We start from the raw sequence: 15,030 nt of genomic DNA, 5'->3' as shown, positions 1-15,030 counted from the left end.
GTGTTGCATACTAATGCACTATAGAGCCAGCACTATAGGGTAACACACATATAAGAGTTAGGGCAGCAACACTTACTTCAGTTCCAGTCTCCCTCCAGTCCCAGGTCCTGCTTCCTCCTGGCCAGACCTTGCAGTCTTTATAATGCTGTCCGCCAACACTCATATTGCCCCAAGAGATCCTGGAGATTTCAGGAGAAGACATCCTTTGAAAAAAATAAAATATGATCAGAACACAGCATTAGATAGAGGAGCCTGGGCAATGGCGAGGTAACATGGCCTGTAGTTAGTAAAGGTTAAGCACTTACAGTGCCTTGAAAAAGTATTCATACCCCTTGAAAATGTTGTCATGTTACAACCAAAAACGTAAATGTATTGGGATTTTATGTGATAGACCAACACAAATTGGCACATCATTGTGTAGTGGAAGGAAAATGATAAATGGTTTAAACTTTTTTTGCCAATAAATATCTGAAAAGTGTGGCGTACATTTGTATTCCGCCCCCTTTACTCTGATACCCCTAACTAAAATCTAGTGGAACCAATTGCCTTCAGAGGTCACCTAATTAATAAATTGAGTCCACCTGTGTGTAATTTAATCTCAGTATAAATACAGCTGTTCTGTGGCGCCCTCAGAGTTTTGTAAGAGAACTTAAGTGAACAAACAGCACCATAAAGGCCAAGGAACACACCAGACAGGTCAGGGATAAAGTAGTGGAGAAGTTTAAAGCAGGGTTAGGTTATAAAAAAAAAAAAAAAAATCCCAAGCTGTGAACATTTCACGGAGCTCTGTGTTCAATCCATCATCCGAATATGGAAAGAGTATGGCACAACTGCAAACCTACCAAGACATGGCCGTCCACCTAAACCCGGGGTCTCCAAACCCTGGCCTGCGGGCCACATCCGGCCCGCTTGTGTGTTTTATCCGGCCCGCAGGCCGCAGTGTAAACAAAGCCGCCACGCCGTTTTTTTTTTTTTTAAACAAGAGAAGCCGAGGCGCGGCACCTCCCCTCTTCCCGCCCGCTGTTTGAAGTTGCGATCCCACGAGTGACGTCACAGGCGCGGCACCTCCCCTCTTCCTGTCCGCTGCTACTCTCGTGGAAGGATCGTTAATTCAAACAGCGGGCGGGAAGAGGGGAGGTACCGCGCCAGTGACGTCACTCGTGGAAGGCTCTTTACTTCAAACAGCGGGCGGGAAGAGGGGAGGTGCCGCGCCTCGGCTTCTCTTGTTTAAAAAAAAAAAAAACGGCGTGGCGGCTTTGTTTACACTGCGGCCTGCGGGCCGGATAAAACACACAAGCGGGCCGGATGTGGCCCGCAGGCCAGGGTTTGGAGACCCCGGGTTTAGGTGGACGGCCATGTCTTGGTAGGTTTGCGGGCCTGTGACGTCACTCGTGGGATCGCAACTTCAAACAGTGGGCGGGAAGAGGGGAGGTACCGCGCCTGTGACGTCAATCGTGGAAGGCTCTTTACTTCAAACAGCGGGCGGGAAGAGGGGAGGTGCCGCGCCTGTGACGTCACTCGTGGGATCGCAACTTCAAACAGTGGGCGGGAAGAGGGGAGGTGCCGCGCCTCGGAGACAGTAGCTGCAGAAGACCAGAAGTCATCTAGTACGGAGGTCAGAGGCTGATCATGTTATTGTGTTGCACAACGCTGATAAGCACACTACAGGAGAGATTGTTACATTGCTGTGCTGATGGGAACATTACTGGGGACACTGCTGATGGGGACACCTCTGATGGGGACACTGCTGATGGGGACACATCAGCGGCGTCCCCATCAGCGGTGTCCCCATCAGCAATGATGGGGATGCTGTTGATGGGGACACCACTGATGGTGACATGGGGTCACTGCTGATGGGGACACTGGCATCCCCATCAGCGGCGTCCCCATCATTGGTGTGACCATCAGCAGTGTCCCCATCAACAATGATGGGCACGCTGTTGATGGGGACGCTGCTGATGGTGACACCGGGTCACTGCTGATGGGGATACCAGTGTCCCCATCATTGGTGTGCCCATCAGCAGTGTCCCCATCAACAATGATGGGGACACTGCTGATAGGGATGCTGTTGATGGGGACACCGCTGATGGGGACACATCAGCGGCGTCCCCATCAGCAATGATGGGGATGCTGTTGATGGGGACACCACTGATGGTGACATGGGGTCACTGCTGATGGGGACACTGGCATCCCCATCAGCGGCGTCCCCATCATTGGTGTGACCATCAGCAGTGTCCCCATCAACAATGATGGGCACGCTGTTGATGGGGACACCGCTGATGGTGACACCGGGTCACTGCTGATGGGGATACCAGTGTCCCCATCAGCGGCGTCCCCATCATTGGTGTGCCCATCAGCAGTGTCCCCAACAACAATGATGGGGACACTGCTGATAGGGATGCTGTTGATGGGGACACCATCAGCAGTATCCCCATCAGCGGTGTCCCCATGTTCCCATTAGCGGTGTCCCCATCAACAGCATCCCTATCAGCAGTGTCCCCATCATTGTTGTTGGGGACACTGCTGATGGGCACACCAATGACGAAGGGCACAGTGGCGACAATGGGGACAATTGGCACAGCGGCATGAGTGCCCTTCGTCGCTGCTGTACCCTGTAAAATTCCCCTCCCCCCGCCACTTACCTTTACTGGAGTCAGCCATCCACGTCCCTCGATGTTTTCTCCCGCCCTCGATAATGCTTCAGCCAATCAGGTTACCGATAGCAAGAACCGGTGAACCTGATTGGCTGAGACGCCTGTCAGTCTTATCCAAGGAACGCACCGCCGGTACGTCCCGAGGATAAGCATTCGGAAGCCGACTACAGCCTGGGGACTGTACTCGGAAAGCCTTTTTAGAGCCGCTGGCTCTGATAGGCACTTCCGTACAGCCAACCAGCTGCCGTTATTCAGGTGGCCCGCGCTCTATGTCTGTCCATCTGAATAGACCAGCAGGAGTGGCGACAATAACAGATTCATGCAATGCAATGAATCTATGTTATTAGTCAGTGGCTGTGCACAGCCAGAGGGGGCGGCGCTCCAGCGCGCTCTATGGACGAACCGCCACTGGGACCCAGTCTACCCACTGAGCCTACAAGGTAGATTCTTTCCCCCGGACCTACATGGTCCCGGAGCCAGGAACACTGAAACACACACACTCTGGCCAGGAGGGCCACACAGGGGTGGTGGGAAGACTGCCCATGCGGATGGCGGCAAAGATGACCACGAACCAATGACGTCTGTCCCCTAAATACCCCTCCCCAGCATGCACAGCGAGGCGATCAACCCTCCTGATTGGCTGCAGAGGAGAAATATCCACACGACCCTGACCTCACTGCTGCCACCTGTTGGTCTGGGGTGGAACCAACTCCCCAGACAACGACAGTGTACACACACACAGTACAGCCAAAGCTGGAACAGAGGCCCTGAATTTAGCCAAATAAACACGGTCAGAGGCAACCAACTCTCTGACCCCCTCTAAATTTACAGCAGCTATGAAAGTAGCCAGGCGCTACATATGTATCCCATATACACTCACCGGCCACTTTATTAGGTACACCTTGCTAGTACCGGGTTGGACCCCCTTCATTCTTGGTGGCAAAGATTCCACAAGGTGTTGGAAACGTTCCTCAGAGATTTTGCTCCATAGTGACATGATGACATCACACAGTTGCTACAGATTTGTCGGCTGCACATCCATGATGCAAATCTCCCATTCCTCCACATCCCAAAGGCGCTCTATTGGATGAGATGTGGTGAGTGTGGAGGCCATTGGAGTCCAGTGACCTCATTGTCCAGTGGTGAGATGATTGGAGTACAGTGACCTCATTGTCCAGTGGTGAGATGATTGGAGCTTTGTGACATGGTGACATTATCCTGCTGGAAGGAGCCATCAGAAGATGGGGACACTGTAGTCCTAAAGGGATGGACATGGTCAGCAACAACACTGAGGTAGGCCGTGGGGTTTAAACGATTCTCAATTGGTACTAAGGGGACCAAAGTGTGCCGGTGAGTGTGTATTCCTACCTCTCTGTTCCTATAAGCTCAGCATCCCACTACTACAAAGATACTCCGGTCTCCCTGTGCAGTACGTGTCTCTTATGAGTATTCCGTGTCCTGCCTACCTGTGACTTACCTCCCAACATTTTGAGATGGGAATGAGGGACACCTACTAGCAAACGTATGTAGGCATAGGACACACCCCTTTACCCACTTACAGACCGCCCGCCGCAGGTATACTTTGGTACTTTGAAGAGGAATACCGTTGTTATGGTAGCAGCTAGCTACCATAAACCCTGGTATCCTCTTCTTCAGCGGGTGGTCCTCTTTCAGATAAAAGTGGTCTCTGTGGCGGAAATGCCACAATATCACTTTTATCGGCGGCGGGAGAGGGTCCCCTCTCCCGCCGCTCTCCGGTGCCCTTCGCCGCTTACCGGAGCCATCGGCAGCAGGGGGGGGGGGGGGGGGGATCAGATGCTGTTCCTTGTTAGGCATGGAGACGAGTGAGGTGAAGCTGCCCCCCACCTGTCTCCATAGCATTTTTTTTTTTATTTAATTATTGCATTTTAGTCTAAATATGAGATGTGAAGTCTTTTTGACCCCAGATCTCATATTTAGGGGACCTGTCATGTTTTTTTCTATTACAAGGGGTGATTAAAATATTCATATATATATATACCGTATTTATCGGGGTATTGCGCGCTCCGGCGTATAGCGCGCACCCCTAAAGTGGACCCGACATTCCTGTAAAAAAACATTTTAGTACTTACAGTTTTGGTGTCTTGCGCGGCATCCATCGGCGGCCTCGTCGGGTCCAGCGTCCGTCTGCGGCTTCGGGTGTCCTCTTCGTCGGGTCCGGCGTCCTCCCCGCTCCGAGTTTGAATACTGCGCCGGCATATACCGAGCGCAGTACACTCGTGTATAGTCGGGCAGGCTCGGCTACTCTCGCGCTCACGTCCTGTACGTACAAGACGTGAGCGCGAGAGGAGCCGAGCCTGCCCGACTATACATGAGTGTACTGCGCTCGGTATATGCCGGCGCAGTATTCAAACTCGGCGCGAGAAAGCGGGCATCAGCGTATATCAGGGCAAAAAAGTGCGCGGTATACGCTGATAAATACAATATATATATATATATTATATATATATATATATATATAAATAAAAGTGCGCTTGTAAGACCACTGCGCAAATACGGTGTGACAAAAAGTATTGCAACGACCGCCATTTTATTCTCTTGGGTATTAGAAAAAAAAATTATATACCGTATTTATCGGCGTATACCGCACCCTTTTTTGCCCTGAAAATCAGGGCAAAATCGTGGGTGCGCGATATACACCGATACCCGCTTCCCGCGCTGTGTTTGAACCACTGCGCCAGCATATACCGAGCACAGTACACTCGGGTATAGTCGGGCAAGCTCGGCTCCTCTCGCGTAAAGGACATACAGGACGCACAGGACGTGACCGCGAGAGGAGCCGAGCCTGCCCGACTATACCCGAGTGTACTGCGCTTGGTATATGCCGGCGCAGTGGTTCAAACACAGCGCGGGAAGCTGGGAGGACACCACGATGGCCGCAGAAGGACGCCGGACCGGACAAGGCCGCTGATGGACGACGGGCAGGACGCGATGGACGACGGGCAAGACACCGACGAGGGGCATCCAAACTAAGTATTTTTTTTTCCAGGAATTTTCCTTCAAGTTCGGGGTTGCGTGCTATACGCCGGGGCGCGTTGTAGCACAATAAATACGGTATATGTATATATATATATATAATTACACACACACACACACCGTATTTATCAGCGTATAACGCGTGCCGGCGTAAAACGCACACCCCAATTTCAGAGGGAAGTTTCAGGGGAAAAAATGTTTTTTAAATTTTGTGGTCAGTGCCCCATCTCCAGTCTAAATGCAGCCTATGTGGCCAGCTCCAGTCTAAATGCAGCCTATGTGCCCAGCTCCAGCCTAAATGCAGCCTATGTGGCCAGCTCCAGTCTGTGCATGACCCAAGTATAACAGATGTACATTACCCAACTTAAATAACACCTTAAACCAACCCCAACTTAATTCCCCCCCCCATTAACATGGAGACCACACCATTTTGTTGGGTAAATAATAGGCCGTAGCAGCCTTAATTTATTAAAGATAATAATAATAATTTTTAACAATTTTAACGTAAACACCTGTCATACGGACTAACTGCCTATTTGGTCTCCGCAGGCGAAAGCCTATAACTGTAAAACCTAAATTGTATATATAAACATATATACATAAACATATATACATATAAACATATGTATCCCAACTCTCTAATTGCACTGCGGTCCCTCGTGCCCTTCTGACAGGCCTCAAGCCGATGCTGGCTCAGAGACCTTACGACCGCAGTGCACCATGCTCATTCCCCAGGTAACCTCCGTTCTCTGGGCATCATATATCCCCTGTCACCGACAGGTCTTCAATCCTTTATTGTAACCCGGCTCCTCCTTCACCCGCAGAGACCAAAACCAAGCCACAGCACCCAAGGGTAAAACCTTATCTTTGGGTGCCCCTCCACACCCTAATGGCCCTCTGAATCCCGTCCTGTAATCCCAGAACCCACATGTCGATGCCCACATCTGTAAGGTGCACCCCATCGCCCCGCAGGTATCTCCAGGTCTCTTCCTCCAATTCCAGATGCCGGACAACCAGTCCCCCATTTCGAACCATAAACCTGCCCACGTCTCGGTTGATCTTCCTTCGGGCCCGATTGATTCTACTGACTGACCTCGCTAGTCTCCATGCGGTCCGAGCAATAATGTCGGACCAAATAATTACCTTATCCGGGAAAGCCATCCTCAATCTGAGGACATCAAATTTGATGTCCCTCGTGATCTCCAGCATGGACCTGACCCCCAGATCGTTGCCCCCCACGTGTAGTAACAGCACTTTGGGTGCACGGTCCAGGCGTGCATAGCGGTGCACCTCTCCCACCAACCTTCCCCACAGCATTCCCGGGACCCCCAGCCAGCGAACACAGGCTTCCTCCCTTGGGAAGCCCATCTGCCGACCTTCCGGCCTAGCATCCGCCCGCCTAGCTCCCCACGCCACATAGGAGTGGCCCAAGATCCACACCAGGGCCGGAATCCCACCTGTAAAGAGATTTGTACACACGGGGTAATACACTGCGCATCCTCACACAGACATACACACACATCACCACCTTCAAAAACCCCCGAATGCTCCACCCTCTTCCTCTGCCCCCCCCCCTTACCGGAGTTAACCGTCCAGGAGGTGGGGGCGCACATAGCTTTGGAATCGCCTGGATTCCCACCTGCCAATCTGTCTCACTACCTCCACTCCCAAACCACTCCTAGCTGCTTCAGTTGCCGCACCAATGCGAAAAGAGTGAGAAGAAAAACCTTTCTCTGTCACACCCAACGCACGTAGACCTTTCTTAAAGATGGCTATGAATTGGTACTTAGAAAGTTGAGACCCGTCCCCATGTATCAGAAACGAACCTCCCACTTGTGGGCGCATATTTAGGAAAGCCTGCACCGCCCCCACTGGGCACAACGGAGAACCTGGTAACGCAAAGACCAGCACCTCCCTACCCTTACCTGCCTGGTCCGTCTTGGACCTGCGCAGCCATATGGATACCCTGTCCTCACCGCAACTCACCTCATGGGCTCCCAAGCCATCGTTTTTCTTCTTGGACGGACTAACCAGCTCCCCTATCCTAAAGGCCCCGAAGAAAGCTAACGAGAAAGCTACCGTAAATAGCCCCAGATTGTCGCAATGAAACCTCACCTTCTTGTCCCTGAAATCCTCCCCCCACAGTTCCACTGCCAGCACTACTGGAAACAATTCCAGCAGCACCAAGTTCCTTGTCAATCCCGCCGCCACCCAGCTCGCCGGCCACGGGCCCGCACTCCACCTGCCCCTAAAAAAGGCCCCAAAGCCCGAGGAACCTGCCGCGTCGGTGTAGAGTTCCAAGTCAAAATTGCTAACCGGGCCGGACATCCACAACGCCCTACCATTAAAGGATTCCAAGAAGGCGTGCCAAACCCGCAAGTCTTCCCTGTGTACTGTTTGTAAGGTAACGAAGTGGTTCGGGGACTCCACCCCCGATGTGCTAGCCGACAGCCGTCGGCAAAAAACCCGTCCCATCGGCAAGATGCGGCACGCAAAGTTCAGCTTGCCCAGTAAGGACTGAAGCTCCCTTAGCCGAACCTTGCGTACCCCCAACATGCCTCTAACTTCCGTCTTGAGCGCCAACACTTTGTCCTCCGGTAGCCTACATTCCATGGCCTCGGAATCCAACGTGATCCCCAAAAACGTCATCACCGTGCGCGGACCTTCCGTTTTTTCAGGGGCTAAGGGAACCCCAAAATAGTCAGCCATATGCTCCAGCGTGGCCAAAAGTGTCGCGGCCACTCTGGAGGAAGCCGGCCCTATACACAGAAAGTCATCCAAATAATGGATAACTGAATTGAGGCCCGAAACATCCCTCACCACCCACTCCAAAAAGGAGCTAAACGTCTCAAAAAACGCACAGGAGATGGAACACCCCATGGGAAGGCACCGGTCTACATAAAACTGCCCCTCCCAGTGACAGTCCAACAAACGGAAGCTGTCCGCGTGTACCGGCAGCAAACAAAACGCTGCCTCGATATCCGATTTCGCCATCAACGCCCCCTGCCCATACCGGCGAACCCAGTGAACCGCTGCATCAAATGACGTGTAACTGACCGCGCAAGCCTCCGGATCAATGGCGTCATTGACCGACCCCCCCTTCGGAAAGGAGAGGTGGTGTATCAACCTAAACTTGTTGGGCTCCTTTTTGGGCACCACCCCCAATGGAGAGACTACCAAATCCCCCCCCCCCCATGGAGCTACCGGAAAGGGACCGGCCATGCGCCCCAGCGCCACCTCCTTTTGCAGTTTCTCCGAAACCACTTTGGGATGAAGCAACGCCGATCTCAAATTGCGCGGCACTGGAGGGACCGTCTCCATCTTACACGGAATAAGGAACCCCACGGAAAAACCCCTCTCCAGAATGGTCGCTGCCCCCCTGTCCGGATATCTACCGAGAAACGGCCGCATCCTTTCCACCCTCACCGGCGTCTCCCCCCTTGTTCGCAGGCTCTCCTCCACGGCCCTTGGCTTGCTTGAAGCACTTGGAAAGTGGGTGGGAGCCTCCGCAACCTGAGCATTCGTGCTTGAACCGACAGTTGCCCCCAAACTTACAGGTGCAAGCGTTGAACTGCCAGCACACCCCTTTTGCCCGACTGGCCGGTTGCCCCTGGGTAGAGGGACCACCGGCCCCTCCCTGAAAAAACTGTCCCGGGGCCCTGGCCGCCATCATCAAGCACAACCACAGGCTCATGTCCTTTTGATTCCAGCGCAGGTCCGGGCGCACGGCCATCCTCTGACGAAACTGTTCGTCATAGCGTAGCCACGCCGATCCCCCACAGACCCTCTGAGCTTCCCCGATTGCATTTTGGTAGATGAATAAACCCGAACAGCACTCCGGCTTTTTCTCACCCACCACACATGCCAAGATACTAAAGGCCTGCAACCAATTTGCGAAAGTGCGGGGTATCAACCGATACCGGCGCCTCTCCTCCTCCTCCTTTTTAGACTCATCAGGCTTCCCCCTATCCAGATTAAATTTTTCTAGCGGGAGGAGAGAAAAAATGTCCACATACTCACCTTTCCATATTTTTTCCCTGACCTCCGCCTTGAGGTGGGTCCCTAACGAAGCCTCGTAACATATGTAAACCTCGCACTTAGCTGCATCCGCTAGACGTATAATCTCTTGTTTTGCTGCTGCATCCCCCGCCCCCTTTCCCTCCCCGGACACTCCTGCTGACGCTGCACTTGCCGTGGCCACAGCGGGGGCTACCACCGGCGGGGGCAGGCTTGCCACCACCGGCGGAGCCGCAGAAGCCACCACCGCGCTAGGCCCCGCCCCAGCGGGATCCACCCAAGCGGCCGCCGGCCCCGGAACCCCCCCCCTGTGCCTTCAAACTGACCCACCAGTGCCTTTATGCCCGCCAAGAACCCCGCAAACCCCCCCAACCCCGAGTCCACCCCCCCTAAATCCGTGCCAGGAGGGGAACCCCCGCCGCCCCCGCTACCACAGGCACCCCTTGTCCCAACATACCCAACCCCGCATTCAAGATAGCAGGAGAAGCTGACTTACCATGCTGCCTAGGGGTCGGACCACTAGCCGATCTCACAGTCTCCACCCCCCTCCTGGGGGGGAGATCCTCCTCCGATTCACTCAGCTCACCCTCCGATCGGACCGTAGCAGGCCCTTCGCCCTCCTCGGACAGCCCGCCAGGGGAAGGTTCCCTGGCTGCCGCGAGCCTGGCGGCGGCAAGCGCGCCAGACCCGTTCGCGGATTTCTCCGACGCTTTCCGCGGGCCGGGGGGGGGGCGCCCCCAGCCCCGACGCCTCGAACACCGCTGTCACCCGCAATCGCTCCATCCGTCTCCACCCGAGCCGTGCTGCCGGCAGTGGAGGATGAATGCCCAGCAGCAGTGCTCTGCTGCCTCCCGCGCTGAGGCCCCGCACCCCGCACTGCAACGCGGGGGGGGGAGCCCGCCGATTCCGACTCCATGCGCCGTGCGGGATTAGGGGCCGCCCCAGGGCTGGCGGAGCTTCGCGGGGGGGGCCCGGAGGGGCCCGCACATGGGGACTCCCCGTGGAACGCTGGGCTCTGGGAGATGAATCCGGGGAGAAGCGCTCCGGGGGCCGCGACCGCCGAGCTCGTCCCGGATCCCGCCCCCCCTCGGTACTTGCCGTGGCTGTCCCCCCCAGAATGGGCCGCAGCTGGTCCTGGAGCCAATCCGGGCCATGGATCGCCGCTTCTGCCTGCAGCTGGGCCCAAATAGTAGCAAGATCAGCCATGGTGTCTCTATCTAAAACTTTTCTGCGCGTTCTGCTTACTCTGGGGGCGGGGGCTTACCCTTTTATCACCTCCTTTCTCCGCCCCCCCGCCCCCCGAGAGCCAATGGTTAATTTGCCCTGTTAACTGTGTCATGTGTGCCCTCCACCAAGTCCCCTTGGTCCTAGCTCCGGGCTGTCTTGACCAAGTTTAATTATATTCTGAGTAGGAAAACATCAAGTATAAAAAGACAGCCTGACATTCATTCCCATGGCCAGCACCCTTTACCACACAACATGGCTAGAATGTGCCCATTTGCAGCCTCACCTTCTCTCGTGGAGTCACCGAGCCGTCATCCCGTTCATTCGGCGGCAGTCACATACACAGTCCCACCTCCGCCCTCGGCATTGGACCAGCTCCTGTGATTGATAGAACACTGGTCCAATGCCGGTGGCGGAAGCGGGACTGTGTGTGTGACGTTAGAGCCGAGTAAACAGGAGAGACGGCTCATGAATTCCGGCGCCGCTCGACAGCGCTTGTCTCCCTCCTTCCCCCTGAGCCCAAGGTACACCATCGGCGTATAGCGCGCACCTATGATTTCCCCCCTATTTTCAGGGGAAAAAGGTGCGCGATATACGCTGATAAATATGGTATATAACACGTTTGGGGGTTCGAAGTAATTTTATAGCAAAAAAAACCTTAAACACCAAATCTCAGAAAGAGGCTCGGGGCTTAAGTGACTTCCTGGCAGGTTCTGCACGTGGGATTTTGCGAACACACCAGAGCTCATCCTTACCCTGTACCAGGTCAGCTGTAGCGTGCATGGCTGCGTGCTCGGAGTACACCGCCATTCATCATGCACACTCCCAACCATACGTGACCGTTCCCTATTCATAAGGTAGATATTTGCCAGCACGCCAAGGATAGGCTCAGAGTGGCGTCCAAACGCATACCTCCCAACTTTCTGAGATGGGAATGAGGTACACCCCTTGCCACGCCCCCTTAAAGGAGAATTGTACAAAACAACAAGATTGATTAAACCCACAAGTCTTTTATCACTACTATTCCTTTATTTTGGCTTTTGGAATTTATAAATGCAGCAATTTAGAAATCAGATGAAAGGTTTAGCAATGGGAAACACACTTTTTGATAGATAAAAAGGTGCATTTTATATACATCTATATAGATCAGACCACAATGAGGGACAAATGAGTAGGAAGGAGGGACATTGCTCCAAATCAGGGACAGTCCCTCGAAATCAGGGACAGTTGGGAGCTATGGAAACAGGTAGTTTATTGCATGATCACAACGTTTCAGAGTCACGCAGGACGCCTTCGTCGGGCATGCACTTTCGGAGTCACGCAGGATCCCTTCATCGGGCATGCACTTTCGGAGTCACGCAGAAGCCCTTCGTCGGGCATGCACTTTCGGAGTCACGCAGAAGCCCTTCGTCGGGCATGCACTTTCGGAGTCACGCAGAAGCCCTTCGTCGGGCATGCACTTTCGGAGTCACGCAGGACCCCTTCATCGGGCATGCACTTTCGGAGTCACGCAGGAGCCCTTCGTCGGGCATGCACTTTCGGAGTCACGCAGGACGCCTTCGTCGGGCATGCACTTTCAGAGTCTCGCAGGTCTCCTTCGTCAGGCATGCCTGACGAAGGGGTCCTGCGTGACACCGAAACGTTGCACTTTTCTTGTGTTGCGATCATGCAATAAACTACCCGTTTGGATGCCAATCTGTGCCGATCCTTGGTGTGCTGGCAAATATCTACCTTGAGACTTGAACCAGTATCCTGCTGGTTGTTGCTATAGCACCCTATTTCTGAGAGCTTATACCAGGAACGTGTGCGATGGGAATATGAAACATTACGTTCCCTATTCATGACACACGGAGGTGGGGTAGTGTGACCACGTGTCCCGGATGGTGCAGGTCTGTCCCGGGCACCTTCATTCCAGGACAATACAGTGTCCCGGAATGAAACTGGCACTGCCACCCCCCCTGGCCCCCAAATAAGGCCGCCACATCACTGCTTCACTCACTGACAATACTTGTCCTGGCCGGGAATGCCTGGAGGAGCACAATCCCGCCCACTGCTTGTTATTGGAGAAATCATAAATCCCGCCTCTTGTGTCCAATCACTGTGCAGTGATTCGTTACTGATTTTTGGGAAGGGGGTTGTCCCTGAATTGTAGTTTGGAAATGTGGTCACCCTGGGGGGGGGGGGTGATTTCCTAAAACTGGAGAGTGTAAAATCTGGTGCAGCTCGGCATGGTAGCCAATCAGCATGTTCAGTTAACCGGTTACCGACCGCCCACTGTATATATACGTCCTGTTTTTAAAGATGGATATCTCAGCAACGGCAGCAGCTGCTGCCACAACCGAGATACCCATCTCTTCAGTGAGCGGTCCGGTAAACGATAACGACGGTCTCCGCGGCGGATTCGCCGCGAGATCGCCGTTATTGGTGGCGGGAGAGGGGCCCCCCTCCCGCGCCCTCCGCCGCTTACCGGAGCCGTCGGGTGCTGCTGCCTGTTGTGTAAGGATGCGAGTGAGGGCAAGATGGCCCCCACCCGTCCTCATAGCATTGCTGGGCGGAAGTGACGTCAAAACGTCAGTCCCGCCCAGCGTCTTAAAGAGACCATTTTTTTGTTGTCATTTTTTTAAATGACAAATTTTCCATTTTTTTTTTTGCATTTAAGTCTAAATATGAGATGTGACGTCTTTTTGACCCCAGATCTCATATATAAGAGGACCTGTCATGCTTCTTTCTATTACAAGGGATGTTTACATTCCTTGTAATAGGAATAAAAGTGATACATTTTTTTTTTTATTTCAGTGTAAAAAATTATAAAATCAATAAAAATAAATAAGAAAACAAAAACCTTTTTTTTTTAAAGCGCCCCGTTCCGACGAGCTCGCGCGCAGAAGCGAACGCATACGCGAGTAGCGCCCGCATATGAAAACAGTGTTCAAACCACACAAGTGAGGTATCGCCGCGATCGTTAGAGCGAGAGCAATAATTCTAGCCCTAGACCTACTCTGTAGCTCAAAAAAATGCAACCTATAGAATTTTTTAAACGTCGCCTATCGAGATTTTTAAGGGTAAAAGTTTGACGCCAATGCCACGAGCGGGCGCAATTTTTAAGCGTGACATGTTGGGTATCATTTTACTCGGCGTAACATTATCTTTTACAATATATAAAAAAATTGGGCCAAATTTATTGTTGTCTTATTTTTTAATTCAAAAAAGTGAATTTTTTTCCAAAAAAAGTGCGCTTGTAAGACCGCTGCGCAAATACGGTGTGACAAAAAGTATTGCAATGACCGCCATTTTATTCTCTAGGGTGTTAGAAAAAAATATATATAATGTTTGGGGGTTTTAAGTAATTTTCAGAAAAAAATATATATAATGTTTGGGGGTTTTAAGTAATTTTCTAGCAAAAAAAAATGTTTTAGTCTTGTAAACACTGAATCTGAAAAACAGGCTCGGGGGTTAGGTGGTAAAGCTTTGACAATAGAACTTGAAAGCAGATTGGTTTCTATCAACCCCAAAATGGATCGGCTTTGTAAGAGGTTGGACAATCTCCCAAGCCAATGTTGTAGGGAGTTTACAGATGAAGTCATTAATAAAAAACATACATTCCCTGAAACCCCGTTCACGTCCTGATCATGAATAATAAAAGTAGCGTAGCAAAGTCCTCTCCTCTGTGTACACTGACCTCCTGGCACTTCCTGTCTTCTTCTCAAGCCCCGTTTGTGTGGGAGGGACCTTTTAAAAAAAAATCCCTACGTCACTGCAGTCTTTTTTTTCTTGAGAGCATACACATTCATTGGGTTGGATCTCAGACGAGTTCATGCCCACTTATGAATAATACAAAAAACACGCCCCGTGTGTGACGTCGCAACACGAATAGCAAACTCACACCAGAAACAAGCAAGCCAAGATTGGAATAGATGTGATGATGTGCGGCGTAGGGTCGCTACCCCATCCCTTTAAACCTGAACACATAAGAATCACACAGGTTCTGAGGCTAATTAAATGCAGATAAGACACCAAGTGAGTTTAATTACCACCTTAACCACTTCCTTACTGGGCACGTATACCCCTTCCTGACCAGGTGAAATTTCAGCTTCTGGCACTGCGTCGCTTTAACTGACAA

General features: G+C 52.4%; 1 protein-coding gene across 2 annotated transcripts in view; it reads right to left on the bottom strand.

Annotated features, from left to right (window-relative positions):
* Window positions 1-14,653, bottom strand: part of AAMDC (adipogenesis associated Mth938 domain containing) — a 24,630-nt gene extending 9,977 nt beyond the window's left edge. The window contains exons 1-2 of one of the 2 annotated variants that reach the window (XM_040339946.1): window positions 14,590-14,653; window positions 77-203 (exon numbers count right to left, since the gene is read on the bottom strand). In XM_040339946.1, coding sequence (XP_040195880.1) covers window positions 77-202 — 126 coding nt within the window. In that variant the 5' untranslated portion in view covers window position 203; window positions 14,590-14,653. Of the gene's footprint in view, window positions 1-76; window positions 204-14,509 lie in introns of both variants that reach the window. The other variant, XM_040339945.1, reaches the window with a different exon arrangement.
* Window positions 14,654-15,030: the final 377 nt, after the last annotated feature.

This window comes from Rana temporaria, chromosome 2 (genome assembly GCF_905171775.1).
Source record: "Rana temporaria chromosome 2, aRanTem1.1, whole genome shotgun sequence".
NCBI lineage: Eukaryota > Metazoa > Chordata > Amphibia > Anura > Ranidae > Rana > Rana temporaria.
The sequence above is the reverse complement of the archived record's forward strand: the minus strand, read 5'-3'. Positions and strand labels throughout refer to the sequence as shown.